We start from the raw sequence: 20,565 nt of genomic DNA on the forward strand, positions 1-20,565 counted from the left end.
TTTGTCTGTTTCTCTTGCACTGTCTGGGAAATTTCAAATAATTGAGATCTTTTTCTTTTTATGTTACAGAATGTCTTTCATGTTTTTCAGTGACTGTCAAATTACTACAGTAATGCTAACTACTCTGTTTTCATTTAATCACTTGGCAAAATTATGAATATCTATTGGTCATTTTTAACGCATCCTTTTTCTGAAGAGTCTGTTTTCAACTCCTACAAAGACCAAAGCTTATGCTGGTTTTAGTGAACATAAACCAAGATAATTTAGATTTTAGAATTAACAAATTATGGGGTAAAACCACTAAGTGTATTTACTGTTTATTCACAAACATAACAGGCTAAGGGGAGAGGGTAAGTGCTGTTTTAAGACTCATAAATGCTTTTTATATTCTCTTACACAGATTGATTTGGAGAGCATATTTTCACTTAACCCAGATCTTGCACCTGATGAAGATATTGAACCTGGTCCAGAAACAGCACCACCACCTACTCCACCAGCCAAAGTAAACAAAATTGTGAAGGTTGGTAATAGCTATGCAACGTGTTCATGTTAAGCTTGCAGTACTGCTATACATGTTGTTATGCTTGAATTTTTAACTTTAGCTTTTGTGTCTGTGGAGCTATTTGATAACTGTGTTCCTTTCTTTTTCCTACAGTGAGTAGGGGTCTAAGAATTTTTTGAGAATGGGTTAAGCAGAGAGGGAGTTGGGAACTAATATTTACGTAACTGAATATATATCAAGGAAAAACAGAGAAAAGGTTTTGGAGGTTGTTTTGAAACAGTGTATATAATTTGAGTAGTCTTTTCCCTAGCCTCTTCAGGGAGGGATTTGGCAGCAATCACCTCTCTGTATTGCTGATGAAGTGTTATTTTCATTCACTGGAAAGAAGCAGAGGTGGAGCTGCAGTTTAGATTTTCAATAATACAGTGATCAAATAACATAGATTTCTTTCCCTATAGAGTCGACGATATACAGCAGCTGTTAAGAATGATGTCCCTGCCAGAGATAACAGAGGTAAATGTTATCTCTTTCCATTTCAAGGAAGTAAAATATATGGGAACATTTTAACCTCCTGTTCATCTAACATTCCTTAATAGTTCTGCATTTCTCAGTCAGTATGTATGCATGCTACATGTAAAAGACATAGTAGTACATCATTTCTAGAACTAGTTCTATGTGTGTTTAGGAATCAATACTATACAAATAGTATTTATATGCAAGTTTAGGCAATGTAGCATTAGGAAAGTTAAGCTGAATGAACTGAAGGTACATAAAATTGAAGTTAATTAATTATGCTACATTAAACTATGTGTGGACTTTTCCAAGTAAAAGCATCCTCAATTTGCTTTAGTTTAATTGAGCAATATACACTAAGTAGTGCACTTAAAAAACTGAAACCTTAAGAAATTTAACTTAGTTTTGTAACAGTCTGTGTGTAAACACTTATTGAAAGAGTACTTAAGCCCTATGAGTTATTTCTCACCCTACAGTTAACAGCAAAAAATGTACAAAAAATGCTGAAATACCACAGGAGGATAGATGAAAAGCATGTATTGGATGAGTGGAGATGTAATGCATCTCATGGAAAAGAAGTTAGTGCTTATTGTTTCGTTTTCTTTCCTGCGTTAAATTTAGCTAACTTGTATTGATAATGTTGATGATTCTTCTTCCAAACATTAATCTACCATCATTAATGCAGACTAGATTCCAGTCTATCTGTTTAAACTTGAAAAACAAGTGGGCTTGTGTATCTTTGCAAGCACTCTTCAGACTCTTCTGATGGATGATTTGGACCACTTTAGCCTTTCAGCCATTTGTCTCTGGGGGTGTTAAATGAAAATCTCATGAGGAGAGGATAATTTTTTTTTTAACTAATATGGTTTAAGTTTGAGAAATCTCACTGATGGGCTCTCCTCACATCCATACGTGCTGTTGTTTGTAGTTCATGATCTGTTTGGTATGGAATAACCCTGTTACTTGTATTTTAATAGGTCCTCTGCATCTTACTATTCACAGCCTAAGTATTTGTTCTTTGTTGGCCTTGTAATTTAGGTTTTCTCAGCACACTGTCATATTTCCTGTAGTGCATTTGTGCTATAAACTAGATCTCCTATCATATTTGGAATGATCTGAGCATTTGTCTTGTCTGTCCCGTTCAATAACTGTTTACATAGCTGTCTCCATGTTGCACGGTGAGCTGGCCTTTCATTTGGAGTGTCATCTCTGGTTGCTAATCAAAGCTGATACCTTCACTTTCATACTCTTCTGGTAGACTGTTAGGAGCGTGTGCAGGAAATGGGCCAGCTGCAGCAGAGCTGCATGAAGCAACTCTTGGAAAAAACAATTTAAAGCATTCAGGTCTACCAGAGCTGCTTGCCTCTCACCAATCCCACTACATTCACTGGGAACAGTCACTGCATCTTCAGAAATTGTCATCGTTAGCATGTATAGAATCAATGCATAAGTTTAGACATACTGATTGTATTTGTATCTTTCAGTATAGTGTCAACAAGGTTGTTTCTTCCGCTCACAGATTGAGTTGCACTTTTCTGCCTTTCATTTGTATCCCTTTGCTTCTCCAGAGATCGTAGGCTCAACGGGATTTCATAACATCTAGAGAATGTGAAACAGCAGGGCTTCTTTTCTTACTTGTTTTTATTTCTTTTGTGATTATACCCCAAAAATTTCAGCACTTTAAGCTTCAGGACTGCATATGTCAAGTACACGCTTCATTCTGTACACAAAATAAGTTGTACTAATTCTTCAGTAGACTGTTTAAAAATATGCACATGCAGCACTGGTACTTAACAATGTTGTGTTGGTGTATAACACTGGGATAAAAAAGGGTTCATACCAAATGTCTTTATTGATAGACTTCCTACATGTGTGGCTCCTTCTCACCCCCAGTACATTCTTGTGTCTGGAAGGGGACCTCATTTTATCTCATCATAACAAAGCAGGTCAGAGTTGTGTAGTAACGTTACTCTTCCATGTCCAGATGAACTTTGTGCTTTTCCTTTGCAGTGGTTGGTTCTGCACGTGCGCGACCTACTCAGCTTCCTGAGCAGCCTTCTTCCTCTCAACAGAATGGTATTGTTTCAGATATATCTCCAGTTCAAGCTGCAAAAAAGGAATTTGGACCCCCTTGTATGTAAAACATGTACCAAGGATTCATCCATTCTGGGCGTTACATGTACATTCTCTTGGATTATGTTGTCCATAAATGACAAATGGTCTACATGCACAGTTGTTTGTGGGCTTCCTCGAGGAGCTTTTGCAGAGTTGTGACTAAACAAGGGTTCACTTTCATCATACTTGTGCTAGCATTTGAAATTAGTTTTTCCTTTATCATTTTCTAACCATGGCAGTGTGGTTTGGTTTTGTGTGTTTTGGGTTTGGTTTTTTTTGGTTTTGTTTTTTTTAAATTTACCTGGACTTTCTTTTAATTCAAACCAAGAGATCACATGTATCTGTCCAATTATTTTTTGAGGGTCATTGTCCTTATATTTTTGGTCATGTAATTATTGTCCCATTCCCATGACTTTTTTCTAATTCATTATTTTATGAATTTTAGAAATTAAATTGCTGTAATTATTCTATACTAATGCTGATTTGCTTGAAAAGATAGTTGATGTAAATGCATTCTAATAAATTAATATAATCAATGTGTTACAGTGTATATACTAAATCCATGCAACACTGAAAATATTTTAAAATTATATCATTTTCTTTAAGCACGTAGGAAATCTAACTGTGTAAAAGAGGTTGAAAAATTGCAAGAGAAACGTGAAAAAAGAAGGTTACAGCAGCAGGAACTTAGAGAAAAAAGAGCTCAGGTTAGTATTTTTAGCTTGGATGGAAAATGTATGTCATCAAGAGAAGTTTGCAAAATCCTTGTGCTTTTTTCAGTCTTTAATAATTTTTATGAACTGTAATAATGTTGAAATCAAATGTTTTTATCCTGTATGCAAGTCTGAAAAATATTTTGGTGCTTGGGTGTATTGCTTTCATAACTGTTACTTTAGACAGTGACAGTTTTCCCCTCGTTTTCTTCCTACAGTAATAATGGCTTACAATTGCTTATCTTGCCATGTGTTCTTTAATAATCAAGTACTGATGATAGCTATTTCTTAGGAAAAATCAATTGTTGAAAATAATCAAACCTTTGGCTTTTAGATAGGTCTGTTTTTCTACAGGAGATGCTACAACATTGTGATAAATTGTTCTTTATGTTCTTTGATGCTTTGTAGGAATCTGTTTGAGACTCAAGTTCGAACAGTGACTTTTAATTTTTTTTTCTTCAAATCAATCTCTTATTTATAATTTAGCTATGCATCATGCAAGCAGCTTGACAACAAGTTGTTAGAAATATGTGTGAAAGAAGTGAAGTTGTTAATCTTGTGAGAAAAATCTCTTAATATTAAATGACTTTCTGTCACAGTGGTGTAAAAGCTTTACCAAACTAGTAGTGTAATCTTGTTGGCAGCCCTGTGTGTATGTGTTAGTCTGTAAAGAGATACTACCAGTCCACTACTGACATGACAAGTGCCACCACCAAGTAAATAATTCAGGCAATTTACTTCATGGTTTAACAATGTTTCCAGGTTGACCTAAAATCATCTATGTTTAATTAATTTTCTCTAATTTCCATTGATCTACACAAACGCAAAACAATACTATGCTTTTATGTGTGAGGAACGACCTTTTTTTAAAATACTGCAATGTGGTACTACACCTAAAATTTTTTTTTCATCACTCATGTGAAGACTCCCTTTGCATCTGAGTCTTAAACTTCTGTTTGAGTAAGCTGCGTTTGTCTTAATGACCTGTATGTAGCTGTGTTTCATGTTGGTTTGTGTATTCTGTTGTCATTCTTGTGAAATACAGCAATAATTAGCTAAGCACTGTCTTCTAGTGGGCAAGATCTTTAAAAAGACTTTGAAGAATATTAGGCAAATACTTTTTCCACAATAAGCGGTACTCCTTTCTGGATGTTAGAAAGAAATATTTCACCAGGAATATATTTTGTTTGGACCTACTGTCAGCAGTTTTTAGTTCACTGTAGGCAGCGTGAACACCACCAAGGTACAGTCAACGTCTGATTACTGGGACACAGTTTTAGCTGTGTCACAGGTGCAGAGACATGAGCTGGCTCCCTTTCAGCCTGTTAAGCCCAGTGCAGTGCTTTCTGAGAGTGCCTATGCTGTTTTCACAACCAGCTGTGATCCAAAAGGAGTTTTATATCATCTGGGGGGAGCTATGCAAAAATTAATAAGATCTGAGCACCAGAGATGGCTATGTAAGGCATCAAGAGCAAGGTGTGAAAACTGACAGCTGCGGGGACAAGTGACGGAAAGGACGTTGACATTTGATGTTTGACAGATTCTGCAGAGAGCCAGCTCAGCTCACAGGAGACTTGGGCTTAGCAAGGCTTGGAGGGGCTCCATGCATGGCCTCTTATGTGTCCATTCACTCTGGGACTGATGGCTCCAGGTTTAGGGACAGGAGGTCTTCTGAGCCTGGAACTAGCCTACTGTATATCCTTGGGATTGCTTCTGCTTTTTGGGGAGGGGGTCTAGGAGCATTCAGAGAGTTTCCATGGCATCTAAGTAACTCAGGACCAGTAGTAGGATCAGGCTTCTTTAACCATCTTGGATCCAGCAGGGTTGTGTTTAGACTAGCTGGGGTGCCTGTCTTGTCCTCTGCAGTGTGTGTTATACCTGTGTGATGGAGCGTATTCATCTGCCTTATCTCTGATTAAGAAGCATTGACTGTGTATTTTATCTGGTGTTCTGCAGCAGTTTGAAGTTGTTTCCTTGGTGTGCAGATTCAGGCAAAGGTGGGAGTAATTTATCTTTCCTGAGTAGACTGTTAATGAGTCCTCAATTAAGTGTTTTCTATTACATGCCAACCAAAAACATGAAATAGGAAGCATGTAATTGTAAAGCAAATTAGCTACATCAGAATGGGAAAAGGCATTAAGCTTGCGTTTGAGACATATCTGGCATTTTGGAGGAAAAATAAGGTTTCAGTTAATGTGTACTTTTCTTCTCAATATATACGGAAGATGCTGAAGTTAGTCAATTTCAGGAAAACGTGTATTAGAAATTCTGTTGTTTAATTTCCTAGGATGTTGACGCTACAAACCCAAATTATGAAATTATGTGTATGATAAGAGATTTCAGGGGAAGTTTGGATTATAGACCACTGACAACTGCAGATCCTGTAAGTACCCCAGCAACATGGAAATTTTTTATCCTTCTGTATTTTTACAATATGTTTTCAATTTTTTCGATGTATACTTCTATCTGCAAACATGAAAAGTAAGTACTTTAATATATATTAGTATTTATTATATCGTGGGGGTTTTTTTCAGCAATTGGATGATACTGAAATTAGTAGGTATTGAAAATCCTAGGTTGCAAAATCATTAATTATTTTATGTCACTTAAATTTCTTTTTAGTATTGAATCATACCAATATGTACTAAGGAGTCAGTCAGCCTCTGTATTATAAATTCTCCTGGGATGCTAGGGGATGTGCACACAAAACCATTAAGCTTCTCTGAAAAACCCTGTTGAGTGTAAAGATTAATATTTGACCTTTTAAGGTGATATAAGGGCCTTTGGTTTGCAGAGGTCAGAGGAGCAGAATCCTTAAATGATGATGGTTGTCAGATCTCTGTAGAAATTGGTGATTGTGACAATTTCTGTCAACAGTGTTTCTACCCTGTTAGAGCAAGATTTGCTTGTGATATTCCAAGATGTACCTGGTTAGTCTACAGGATTAGATCACTGTCTGCAAGGAGTATTGGTTCTCCCTTTTGGGTTCTTGGCTATTGTGCAGACACAGGGGGCTTTTACATATCCAGATGACTTGCTGTCTTGGAAATTTCTCTTTGTTTAAACGATTGGTTAATTAATTCAAGAACAGAACTAAAATAAAGTAAAATATAACTGGAATTGGGGTATAGTTCACTGAAGATTGTTTCCTTTGTAGATTGATGAGCACAGGATATGTGTTTGTGTACGAAAACGACCACTCAATAGAAAAGGTATGGCCATTGAAGATTTTGCTGAATATTTTCTCTGACAAGTTGATTCTGATATTAGTATTATTTGTGTTAAAGATGTCTAAAAATACTGATCAAAGGTCAGACTGTTATACTAGACAATATGTGTGACAGACCCAGAAAATTCCTAGACTTGTCATAACCCGGGGAGAAAAGTAGTTTAAGTGTCACCATTTTATGGACTGGGAGCTGAGGTAGAGAGACTGCAGTTTTTTTCCAAGGTCATCTAGGATGTATTTAGTTGATCTGGGAATTAATTCTACTGTAACTTCTTCAGTATTCTTACATTGCGTTAGGATCACCATTCTTTTAAACTGTTCTTCAACTGATCTCCTGAGCAGAGAGCTACCCAGTGAAAACTTGCATTACACATTTTTTGTACTGTATTTTTACATTTTCAAATGGTCTTGAATCAGACATCAAGGTAGCAATTCAAATGCCTAAATGCTGATGTTTTATGGCATGTTAGGTGCCCAATGGCATCCTCACAGGGTTAGTGGATTACAAACAAACTGGAGACTTGTATGCCCTGGAGCTGCTGCTCATGGCTGGGCAAGATACCCTAGGGCCTATGAAATGCCACTTAAAAACTGTTAGGTACTGGAATGACTCCCTAGTGGCTTTTTTATGTGTTTACTATTACAACTTTTTTTTTTACTGCCTGCTCATCAGACTGGAGTCTGTATTACAAAAAACACTTTCAGGTTTTCAATTCCAGTTGAATCCCAATCTTTCCATGAAGTTCATTACTTTCAGCAGGAAGTTAAGCGTGCAAACGCTTCTGGATTGCAGCCTGTCTAAATCCAGCATTTAAGTAAGATGACTTTTGTTTTGAAAGATGTTTCTTTTCTTCTCTTTTTATTATATTTCGTTTAGGTAAAGGACTCAAAGAGCATAGCTCTGACTCTGAAATAACATGAGATACATTTCTTATTTTTGTATTGTCAGAAATACCCCCTGAGGATTATCTGGAGCATATCCAGAGGAAAATAGGAGAATTGTATGGGAAAGAGAAAACATATGTTGATACCAATACATAGTTAGTTTTTGTCTTTTTTTTTTTTTTTCTTCCACATTGCTGATTCCCCTACTTTATTTTTTTTGTTACTTTTATTGTTCTCTTATTCCCCATAATTTTTTCTTTTGTTGATCTTGAAATGAATGCGTAATCTAGATGTTGGTTAATTGAAACTATTTTGCACAACCTATTTTGTAAGGTCATTCCATGTATAAATCTGGTAGCAGTTGAATTTCTGTTTCAGCATTGGAGGTTATCTATAATAAAATATGAATTAGAAGTCTGATATATCTGGAGGAAATGTCACCTTCTACCTGTGCTGAAGGTGTAAAAAGAAAAATTACAGTAAATGAAAGCAAGTTGTCATGGGGCATGAGTTAGGATTCAGAAGTAGGATTTGATTTTGTGAAAGTTGCATATCTTAGGTATTAATGATTTGGAGATATTAAAAAAAATAGTTAGGAGGTATTCATAAGAAGATGAGTGTCTAAGTAAAAATGAGGTTGGCACTAAATTTATTTTGCAGTTTTAAGAATAATCTATAGTAAAAAGGTATCCATGAAATAATCTACGCAGGGATGAACCACCAAAATAATCTAGTACCCACATTGTACAGTCTTCTGAAAACACACACTTCATAAGAAACAGTATTTCTTATGCCACATTTTAAAATTGAAGAGTATAAAAGAATCAAAGATATTAGTGTTTAGCCCCCTGAAAAGAAAAAATTTAGTTAGTTAGTTCTGTCAGTCTCACAAACACAGAACTATCACCAAAATCTTTAGGTGTTCTCAGCATCAATTGTTCTGTATGTTGACTTTGCAGGAAGTAGGTGTTCAGATTGACATTTTAAGATGTTATTTCAGTGACATGTATTTATAACTGAGAAATGTATGGTGGGTTTCAGAGACAGTATTCCAAATTTTTGTCAAGCAAGGAATACAGGTTGTCATAACAAATAGCTGGGAGCAATTACATGTCTTATTCCAAACAATTGTTTAAGAAAAAACAGCTTTTGACTACTTAAACTAAAAAAGCTTTTGCTGCACAGGATTGACTGTCATACATCTCTCTTCATCACTGTTCCTTATTTCTTCTCTGTGATTACTGCAGAATACTTAGATTTTATTTCATTGCTGTGCAGTTGAAAAATTTGTTATAGTGACTTGAATGCATATTTCTGTTGGTGTGTAATGTCATACAATGGTAACCTTTGTACTGGTTTTGTACATTGTACTGGTACATTGTACCCTTGATCAGTATGTTAACTGATGAAAAGATTTCTATCTGGTTGTATAAAGCCACATCAAGTTCTTGAACTGTATGCCTTAAGTTTTACATAGAAATGTAAGTAGGACACATTAGTGATCCTGACTGTACACACAAAGGATCTTTATTTTTGTGCATATCATGGATCACTGGGTTCTCTGTTTTGCTGACTCAGATCTAATACAACAATTAGTAGTAAATTGTAGTGCTGTGTAGTAATTATAACCTGGGATTTCGCTGCTGAAATTGCATCTAGATGGCTGTTGTGGTTTAACTCTGGCCAGCAGCTAAGCGCCATGCAGACACTGTCCCAGTGGGATAGGAAAGAGAACTGAAAAAAAGAACAAAACTTCTTGAGTTAGGAACAGTTTAATAAATAAAAAAAAAATTTAAAAATATACTAACAGTAATGAAAAGGAATATAATAAAAGAGAAAGAAAATAAAACCCAAGAAAAGACAAGTGTTGCACAATGCAGTTGCTCGCCATCTGCAGTTCAATGCCTGAGCTGTGATGTGCCCCCCTGCCCACTCCCCCCAGTTTATGTACTGAGCATGACATTCTATGGTACGGAATAGCCCTTTGGTTAGTTCAGGTCACCTGTCCTGGCCGTGCTCCCTCCCAGCTTCCTGTGCACCTGCTTGCTGGCTGAACGTGGGAAACTGAAACATCCTTAACTTAAGACAACTTTTTAACAACTACTTTGCAACAGCTAAAACATTAGCGTGTTACCAACATGATTCTCACACTAAATCCAAAACACAGCACTGTACCAGGAACTAGGAAGAAAATAAAATCTATTACAGCTGAAACCAGGACAGTAACTTTTCTGCATTCCTAGTGATAGGAAGGATCATTAGCTTTTTCTGCTTTCAAGGTAGTTTTTAGTAAGGATTATAATTTAGATAAATGCTATATTAAAGATGTATACTTTAGGTTCCAGGAGGAATACACAAATGAAAAAGTCTGTGTAAATTAAAAGCAAAATAGAAAGCTGTGAACATTTGACTGTAATGTTAAGGATTTGGGGAAAATAAAAAGATACAATTTTAAAATAGAGCTGATTATCATAAGAATATTAATTTCTTTGTTTTTTTCAAGTTTGACAGTCCAAGAAGTATAGGACTTTCAGTATCCAGCTTCTCCAGTAGAGATATTATTTATGAAGACTCAAAGGATATGGCAGTAATCTGTAAAACATATAGAAGCCATGGGGAAAAAGAACTCAAATCCATGCAAAGTGTTATTATAGAATACATGACAAGCTACAATGCTAATGCTGTAATTAATGATCTTAGTTTTCCTTATCAGCTTTGTACAACCTCTCATTTCTAGCAATTGGTAGGACAGGATGACTAGACTTCTGAAATGAAGTCTTTTACTTAGCAGATTACTATCTAGTCATCGGAAGCCCAGATCCATTGCAGTGTTGTTACCTGGAGGAGCTGTGTTATCTGAGATGTTATAAGAGTGTGAACAATGAAAAAATGTAAAAAATAATGATGTTTTGCTAGTTAAATATATATTTCACTTATTTTATAGAAACTTTAATGAAAGACCTTGATGTAATAACAATTCCTAGTAAAGATGTTGTGATGGTACACGAACCAAAACAAAAGGTGGATTTAACAAGGTACCTAGAAAACCAAACTTTTCGTTTTGATTATGCCTTTGATGACACGGCTCCTAATGAAATGGTTTACAGGTATGTGTATATGCTTTATTTTTTTGTGAATCTTTTCTCTCATGTATCTCCTGTGTGAATACATGTGGGCTCACTTTGGTCATAGACTGTTCTTATTCTCTCTGTTACCAGATATGTATATGGCTACCTCAACTTTTTTTGCCTGTTTACTTTTGTTTTAACATCCTGAATTCTTCACCTGCAGTGTCATCTCCTCCGCCCTTGACCTTAGTCCTCCTCTAAGTCCTGCTGCTTTCCAGGCTTTAGTGTTTATTGCCTGCTTCCTCAGCTACTGAATATTTGAACAACTTCATGAGCTCTCCATTTGCCTCAGGGTTATTGTCTTATTAGTTATTGTATGTGCAGCACTTGAGGAACCTGAATCATGGCTTCTGGTCTTCAGGAAACTTGGAAGAAAAGGACAGCCTAACCCCAAAAGAGCTTGCAGTTTGAATATAATATAATTAAGAGATGGAAACAAAGCAGGAGAGGGTGGGGAAATAGTACAAAGAAAGCAAGAGAGGTTATCTTGCTGTATTGTTGAGATAACTGAGCTTGCTTGGCTGCTGGAAGCAATCTGTCTGGGGTAACATGAAGGTGCATGGAGCTAAGTTACCTTGCTCAAAATGCTGAATCTTTCTGATTTAAAACCAACAGCAACAAAGACACACATCTGTTTTCAGACCCAAGGTATTTCAGTCTCCATTTTCTCCTTTATACTTCTGTTTCACTTCCACAGCTGGCACAGAATAATTCACACAGCACTTTTAAAAATGCATTTAGAAGTAGCTCTTGACCTTGTATAAGTCAATAAATGGAGTAGATACAGTGTCAGGCAAGGATAGACACCATGACAGGTCATAATCTTTGTACACAGTCTAAATACTGTGAAGCTTTTTTCAGGGAATATTGGTATTAGAAAATAATTTAATGAAGATAATTTTCCTTATGCTTGTAAAGTGCTTCCTGTAGCCTTAAGGAGTAGTGACAGAGAAATACCTGAATTCTTGTTTTTAATACAACAACTAGGAAGCACAAGCTAGGATCGTGTCCTGATAGATGTTGGACACCAACATCCTGTTGGTGGATAACAGAAAATTCATAGTAAAATAATTACTAAAAGGCCTTGAAAATTAGAATTTCTGTTTTATGCTTGATATAATTTGGAGGAGAAGGGTGACAAAAGGAAAATCTATAGGCTGTTATTTTATGCACACAAAAGACTTCTAAACAGCAAAGCTGTGCGCTTGGAGATCTCTGTCTCTAAAGATTGTCTACTGGTAGCATCTTGTCTTTCTTGATACTGAAGAGCTTCAGGAGAGCAACCTAGCTGGTGAAGTGTGCCTCTTGAAATTGTTCACCTCCTGCTTAACAATCAGTTCTTCTAATCTCCCTCTTTCTTGTTACTGAGCTTTATGAGCATAGCGTTCAAATGTGAGGGATATTTTTGGCATACAGTCTTGTATTTTTGTATTGAGTTTTCTGCAAACAATTTTTATTAGTTACATAATACATTAATGATAATACAGGAAGATCTTGAAACGTGATTGTACTTACACTGACATGGTAAATCTGTAGTCTGTGTAGCAGTACAGACTTTCTCCCTTATATGGCATAATACTGATTATTACTTGAAGGGCAATCTGCTTCAAGGCCAACTGCAATAACAGAAGTAAGAGCAAGATGGCTATTGTCATCTGCTCTCACCAGAACTTAAGGGTCACGGTGGGAGGAAAAAAAAGTGTAGCGAGTTACTCTAGTTTTCTCTTATTACGCTAAAATGATTCAGTGTATTTCTATACTGAAAAATGTTGTTCAGTTTGAGAGAGAAAAGTACATCATCATTGTCATTATTCTTGTTATTACTACTGCTATTATTAATACTATTATTATGTTTAAGCTATATTTTAAGTATTTTTTAATCTGTGAGTCACAACATTAAGTTGCAAGTTTTTGTTAATATTTAAAAGCATGCACTGGTTTGAATGGGTGTGCCTTTTGAGTTTTAAAGGAGAATCAGAGTTTACATTTCTGAAAGATCAAGATTGTAAATAAAGGTTCTAGTAAAAGTAAATTGGACTGTTCTGGCATGGTATCATTTGGAGTCTTATAACACTTTATAAAAACTTTTCTAAATATGTTTGTATTTTGCCTTGCTTTAAAATAGGTATATTAAATCCCTTTTTTATAAATCAAAATAAGGCATTTCAAACTCCGTTAAACAGAGATAATCAGAGTGCTCCTTAGGTGGATGGACTTTATGAAATTTTGTCTTTTATATATATAAAAAGAACAAATATCAAAATATGGAAATATCCTCTTGAAGACAAGGGAGGTATATGTTTAGAAACAGCAAAAAAGAAAGACTGTGTCATCAGGAATCGTCTGGTATATTTTTGATGAAAATTCATGATTCAGTTAAACTTAGATTTTTTGCCTAACCCTTGGCTGCTGAATGGCTTAGTCTTTCCTGTAGTATTTTTTAAGTGATCTTGTGTTTGTTCGAAAGTAGAATGAAAGTAAGTTGTAACACCTCCATGTTTCTGTAAACAATTGTTCCTGTTTCTGTTACTTAAAGGTACTTTATGTGTAAACACCTGGAAAAAGTTTTGAAAGAGATTTTTGCAGAGTCTTTTACCTCTATTGGTAACCCTTCATCAATTTACCCTTTGCTTTTGGAGTTTTTAATGAAATAATGGTGACAAGCAGCTGAAGTAGGAACAATAATTGTGTTTTTTAAAGTAAAAATTAATTCTCTAAAATAGAAAAATGATACTTTGGATAATATTTTTTTTAACACATCAAGTAATACTCACGATAACTAGATATTTCCATTCTGAAGAGCTTTTCTTGAGCCTTTTTTATGTATGTTCTCAAAATACTAATGTGCAGTGAGTGTTGTTTTGGCCACTTGTCTTCTAAATTTAATCTTGGAAGCTGATTTGGGGAGGTAAAAAAAAAACAAACCCAAAAATATAGCAGAATTTTAGTATTGGCAAAGCCTAAGTATTTATCTGCTCTGCCGCTCTACTTCTAATTCTGTGTTCTTTAGGGAGCTCCAAACTCCATGTAGTCAGCTGTGCTTTTTACATTAAAACAAAGGAAATTTTTTTCTTAGGGTTTAAAGGACAATAATACTACAGAATAAATGAAGGCAAGTTCATAGGTTTTATGTGATTGTTTGTGTTGTTTTAATGCCTTAGCTTTAGCTGGTAGTCTCTCCAATTCAGCAATTAATGTAGACATGTCCTGTGGCCTCTCAAACTACGGGACTAGTTTTGTCACTTCTGGCCTTAATATTTACAGCAATCTTGTGGTAGTGGCAACTTAAAGTAATTCAGTGTCTTAAGTACTGTTGTTTTTTGCATTTAAGGTTTACAGCTCGACCGTTAGTGGAGACCATATTTGAAAGGGGAATGGCCACTTGTTTTGCATATGGGCAAACAGGGAGTGGAAAAACCCATGTAAGTATTTCTTCTACATGTCAGCAATACACTACTTCTCATGTATGATACACTTACATAAGTTTTAATAAGGAACAAATACAAATGTTACAGTTCTATGATTTTTACAGTTCTATGATTTTTATAGTGTATTTTTGACCTTGTTTTGTTTTGTTTTTTTAAATTTAGACTATGGGTGGTGACTTTTCAGGAAAGAACCAGGATTGTTCTAAAGGAATATATGCACTTGCAGGTGAGATTTTATTGGTTTGTTGTCTTTTTGTAATCTAGTTGAGATCAATAAATTTTCTGCTCCCTGCCATACAAGCATCAGGGTCTATATATTTTACTTTACAGTGGAGCTTTGGTAACATCAAAAGTAGTTCCTAGATGTGTAGTCTTTGCACAGTAAAGTAAATGTATATATAGATAACTTCAAAAAAATGTAATAAATGTAACAGAAGGTTAATTAAGTTTATAATTTTGGGGTCTTTTGCATCTTTGGATGTAATGTGGCCGTTTAAACTGCAGTGTTTTAGACTTGGTTGACTGACCCTATCTGTTATACATGCAAAATATGAGAGATACTGTAAAAGAGACTGTTATGCATTAATGAGTCTTCACTAAATGCAGATACGTAACGAGATTTCTTTTTATTATGGAAACATATTCACAGCTCGAGATGTCTTTTTAATGCTAAAGAAACCAAACTATAAGAAGTTAGAACTTCAAGTATATGCAACATTTTTTGAGATCTACAGTGGTAAGGTAAGTACCTGATCTTTCTCTGATGAAGGGGGAATTTCTTTCACAAACAAGAATTTGAGCTTGTTACCTAGAAGAATTTTTTCCTCTTTGTACAAAAAGCTTTATTTCAAATAATTCTTTACACTTACCTTCCGATCCTGTTTTTCCATGGAATGCATTGCATATTTTGAAACGGGATTTGAAACAAAACTGTCTTTTAAAGCTCCTCTTTAACTGTTATGTTTTCCCCCCTTCCTTAAGGTTTTTGACTTGTTGAACAGGAAGACAAAATTAAGAGTGTTAGAAGATGGTAAACAGCAAGTCCAGGTAGTGGGATTACAGGAACGGGAAGTCAAATGTGTTGAAGATGTTCTTAAGCTTATTGAAATAGGCAACAGCTGCAGGTACCTCCCACAGCTTACACCAGTTTTTCATTGTACATTAAAGAATCAGAACAAGATTTTTTGGTGGGTCTTTTCATAGTGATGGCTTTTTAATAATCAGTGGTTTTATTGACAATGTTGGTTGCAAATAAGGAATCCACCTGTCTTTTAAATAAAGATGTTTAGAGTTTCTCTGTCTCCTAGAGAGAGATAACTGATTTTTCTACAGGATGTGAACTGAATGCATTATGTAAGCATACTGATTTAAATTCACATCATTTGTAATCTGGAATACTGCCAGATTCTTCAGCTCTGAAAGGCCTTGATATATAGTGACAGAGGTTAAGCATAATTTTTAAATTTTTTTTAAGAATCCAGCTTCATTGTTTTTAAAATTAGCCTTGTGCATAGACTGCTGCTTGATCAGATAAAAATGCCATCAGCATTTTACATGTAATCTTTGATAATCTCAAATCTTTGAAGATCTGATTATTCTTGCTTTTAGAAGGGAGGTAAAATTTTACTAATATTCCATTTCTCCTTGAAGACATGGAAAAAGAGGTACATCCAATTATTAGGGTTGTATCTCTAGTCTTCACAAGAACATTAGATATGCTGTCAACACGTGAGAAAATACAGGACTCTGCCCTGAAAAAACTAATGTTCTGAGGGTAGTGTGTTTCACATGTATGGTCCTTTGCCTGTTCATATGTGCTTCTCTTCTCTCATTTTGTTTAAAGGACATCTGGCCAGACATCTGCAAATGCACACTCATCTCGAAGCCATGCAGTGTTTCAGATTATTCTCAGAAGGAAAGGGAAATTGCACGGTAAATTTTCTCTGATTGATTTGGCTGGCAATGAAAGAGGAGCAGATACTTCCAGCGCAGATAGGCAGACACGGCTGGAAGGTGCGGAAATTAACAAGAGCCTTTTAGCACTCAAGGTAACTGAAATTTTTCCATTGTCTTTGAGGAGGTGGAAGCCTTCTACATACAATAGCAATGACTATTAAAATGAGTTTTTTTGCAGGCTTTGCTTGTCTACCTTGTCTCCTGATGTGACAGGTAAAATAAGGTATTGATTTTTCCTCTAAATGCCTGAAGGAATACTTGGTAACTACCAAGTAGAAACATTGCAGAAACATTGTGCTATCAACTTGCATGAATTTAAAAAAAAAAAACAAAAAAAACATCAACAAAAAGTCCTCAATGGTTGAATTTTTGAAGACTTTTCTGATATATCTGTAAAATGGGAGGACAGATGACTTACTTTAGTACTCAAGGTCTGAAATACTAACTGGAAATACTCTTACTGATCCCAGTATTTTTTTGTTTTCTAATAAAAAATGAAATTATGTTTATTTACTGCTTTTAATTCAGTAAAGCAACCCAACAGCAACATATACAGAAAAAGCTACAAGTAAAAAGTTGGAATCCATTTTTAGCCAATTGTCTGATACAGTCACTTTACAGTTTGTTGTTGTTTCAGTGAGGATAGAGGTAATTTTTCTTCTTAGCTAGAATAGTGCTGTGTTTTGGATTCAGTATGGGACTTGTTATGAGAAGACTGTTGATAATGCATTGATGTTATCAAGGACTTTCCAACTTCCCATGTCCTGCTGGTGTGCAGGTGTACAAGAATCTGGGAGGGAACAGAGCCAGAGCACCAGACCCAAACTGACAAATGGAATAATCCATATCATACAACAATGTGCTCAGAGAAGAGTGGGCCAGGAAATTGGGGATGGGGGTCTCTTCTGGGATCTTTTCCAGAACTGTTAGCCAGGAATGGCCTGGGCATCAGTAGGTGTGTAGTAAGCAATTGCAATGTGCATTGCTTGTTTGTGTATTCTATTATTACTATTATTAACATTATTATTTTAATTTTACTTCAGTTATTAAAGTTTTCATCTCAACCTATGAGTCTCCTTACCTTCACCCCTCCAATCCTCTCTGCCACCCCCTGGGGCAGGGAGGGTGAGCGAGCAGTTGAGTTGTGTTTGACTGCCAGCTGGGTTTAAACCATGACACAGATTTTCATACGTTAAGCCAGGACACATCAGGAGAGTTAAGAAATATTACTTAAATATTCATATGAGCTTTTTTTTTATTGTTTTAAAACTCTTGGAAGGTGTTCAGCCTAAGTAGGGAAAGTAAGGTTTTGGTCTCAACTGGGTAAACTGTAGTTTTGAATGTCTCAGAACTTATCTCTGTTGTTGGTTAGTTTTGCTTAGGTTTGCTACTCTCAGCACCAGCACTGTGGTTTTATATAAAGAATCTGAACCCCAAAATCACTGTGCTTACTTTTTAATTCTCTATATAAACTTGGGAGAATACTTTTATCTATCTATAAGCAGATCTCACAAAACACCATAAAACTGTAATTTACAATGCATCATTACAGAATTGTATGTCATGTTGAAAAATTGCAAGCAACAGTTTCAAAACTGTGGCCTGTTTTGATTTAGCATCAAAGTAAATAATGCAGGCAACACTGTGTTGACATTATCGTTTGTTTCCAAATGTAACTGAATAAAGCTGGTTTGTTCTTGGTTTGTTTTTTTTTTTTTTTTCCCCATATGCTTGTTGATTTTTGTACTGGCTAGTGCCTTCAGTGCAATACTCGTATGACATACTCAGTTCATTTTCATACAACTTGTCTTTTTAATTACAGTGAGAGGTTCTGCCTGCTGAACTAGCAGTTGTGATCTAAATTACATGGGTGTCCTGGTTTCAGCTGGGATAGAGTTAATTTTCTTCCTAGTAGCTGGTGGTTTGGATTTAGAGTGAGAATCATGTTAGTAACACACTGATGTTTTAGCTGTTGCTATGCAGAGTGTCCTAAGTTAGGAATGTTTCTGTTTTCCATGCTTGGCCAGCAAGCAGGTGCACAAGAAGCTGGGAGGGTGCAGGGCCAGGACAGGTGACCAGAACTAGCCAAAGGGCTATTCCATACCACAGAACATCATGCTCAGTATAGAAACTTTGGGGAGTGGACTGGGGGAGGTGGATCACTGCTCGAGCATCGGTCAGCAAGTGATGAGAACTTGCATTGTGCACCATTTGGGGTTTTTTGGGTTTTATATTCTCTCTCTCTTTCTTATTATATTCCTTTCATTGCAATTATTAATAGTAATAAAAATACAATAGTGTTGTTATTGTAATTTATTTAATTTTAGTTATTGAGAGGGACCTGGACAGGCTGGAGAGTGGGCCCATTCAAACCTCATAAAGTTCAGCAAGGCCAAGTGCAAGGTCCTGCACATGGGTCAGGGCAATCCCAAGCATAAATATGGGCTGGGGGATGCGTGGATTGAAAGCAGCTCTGTGGAGAAGGACTTGGGAGTAGTAGTGAATAGAATACTGACTATGAGCCATTAATGTGTGCTCACAGCCCAGGAAACCAACTATATCCTGGGCTGCATCAAGGGAAGTGTGGCCAGCAGGTCAAGGGAGGGGATTCTCTTCCTCTACTCCTCTTTTGTGATACCCCACCTGCAGTGCTGTGTCCAGCTCTGGGGCTGCCGGTAGGACATGGACCTGCTCCAGTGAGTCCAGAGGAGGACACGAAGATGATCAGGGGGCTGGAGCACGTCCCGTATGAGGACAGGCTGAGAGAGTTGGGGTTGTTCAGCCTGGAGAAGAGAAGGCTCCAGGGCAACCTTAGAGTGTCCTTCCAGTACTTGAAGGGGGCTACAGGAAAGATGGGGAGGGACTCTTTGTCAGGGAGTTTACGGATAGGACAAGGAGTAATGGTTTTAAACTGAAAGAGGGCAGATTCAGATGTAGATAGATAAAGATTCTTTACTGTGAGTGTGGTGAGACACTGGAACAGGCTGCCCAGAGCAGCTGTGGCTGCCCCCTCCCTGGCAGTGTCCAAGGCCAGGCTGGACGGGGCTTTGAGCAACCTGGTCTAGTGGAAGGTGTCCCTGCCCATGGCAGGGGGGTTGGAACTAGATGATCTTTAAGGTCCCTTTAAAGTCAAGCCATTCTATGGTTCTATGATTAAACTGTTCTTATCTCAACCCAGAGATTTTACTTTTTTCCAGTTCTCCCCATTCTACTGGGAGGGGGTAGGAGTGAGAGAGCAGCTGTGTGGTGTTTAGCTGCTGGTTGGAATTAAGCCACACAGTGGTGAAGGAGAAATAAAAATAAGTGTAGGTCTTGCAGAGGTGTAAACAGTAGTACAAGAAGATACAAGTTTCTCAATGATATGTTAGTTTTCATTTTTTCCTTTATGCCCAAAAACATTACGCAGCTTTTTCCATTTGTATTCAAGACCCTTGAAATTATTGTCAAGTTCAAATCAAACTCATATGTTTAGAGGACTGGTCTTTGGTGATAATCCAAGATTTGCTGATTGCATCTGTATATCAGTTCTGTCTTAACCCATTCAGATTTTTGGTACAGGAAGTTATTTCTGTAATGTCTCTACATGGAAGTAGTGTTGTCATTTCATTACCTTGTTTTCTGAGCTGTTATGAAAAGCAAAAGTAGTTAAAAGCTCCATTAACTTAGAACCTGGCAGTGTCCTCCTATTTTTCCAATTCTAATTTTTCAGGAGTAAGCAAACTAAGAATCATTATAGTAACTTAAAATATCTTAATTAAACTTGTTGGTTGCCATATCAGTAATTCAACATACACATTTGTTACTGGTTTTAGTTTCTAATGTCACTTGCTGAAAACCTGTTGTCCCTCTTCCTGTCTAATCTGCTTTTCTCCTTATGTAAGTATAGTATTAATGTACAAATTCAAAAAATTCAAGGAATGCACTGCCTTGCTTACCTGTACGTATTGAGTCCTTTTTAGCATTTGCATGTGAAATTCACATTCAACAAGCTTCAGTCTTTCTGTTTATATGAGCTATGTCCATTATATAAAATTCACCTGGTAAGTTTTTTAAATAACCACCCTAGTTAAGGCCAACTTGCCCTTGTGTTTCTTCT

The 20,565-nt window shown here is 36.3% G+C and overlaps 1 protein-coding gene across 6 annotated transcripts in view; it reads left to right on the plus strand.

Annotated features, from left to right (window-relative positions):
- Nucleotides 1–20,565, plus strand: part of KIF2A (kinesin family member 2A) — a 58,111-nt gene that overhangs the window by 24,114 nt on the left and 13,432 nt on the right. For 4 of the 6 annotated variants that reach the window (XM_074932755.1, XM_074932752.1, XM_074932756.1 and 1 more), the window contains exons 3-14: nucleotides 401–520; nucleotides 961–1,015; nucleotides 3,026–3,148; nucleotides 3,737–3,837; nucleotides 6,131–6,226; nucleotides 7,001–7,055; nucleotides 10,902–11,064; nucleotides 14,417–14,507; nucleotides 14,676–14,739; nucleotides 15,163–15,254; nucleotides 15,495–15,637; nucleotides 16,357–16,561. In XM_074932755.1, the coding sequence (XP_074788856.1) occupies nucleotides 401–520; nucleotides 961–1,015; nucleotides 3,026–3,148; nucleotides 3,737–3,837; nucleotides 6,131–6,226; nucleotides 7,001–7,055; nucleotides 10,902–11,064; nucleotides 14,417–14,507; nucleotides 14,676–14,739; nucleotides 15,163–15,254; nucleotides 15,495–15,637; nucleotides 16,357–16,561 (1,308 nt within the window). The remainder of the gene's footprint in view (nucleotides 1–400; nucleotides 521–960; nucleotides 1,016–3,025; nucleotides 3,149–3,736; nucleotides 3,838–6,130; nucleotides 6,227–7,000; nucleotides 7,056–10,901; nucleotides 11,065–14,416; nucleotides 14,508–14,675; nucleotides 14,740–15,162; nucleotides 15,255–15,494; nucleotides 15,638–16,356; nucleotides 16,562–20,565) is intronic. The other 2 variants (XM_074932754.1, XM_074932757.1) reach the window with 1 other exon arrangement.

Source organism: Athene noctua, chromosome Z (assembly GCF_965140245.1).
Source record: "Athene noctua chromosome Z, bAthNoc1.hap1.1, whole genome shotgun sequence".
In the NCBI taxonomy this organism is placed as follows: domain Eukaryota; kingdom Metazoa; phylum Chordata; class Aves; order Strigiformes; family Strigidae; genus Athene; species Athene noctua.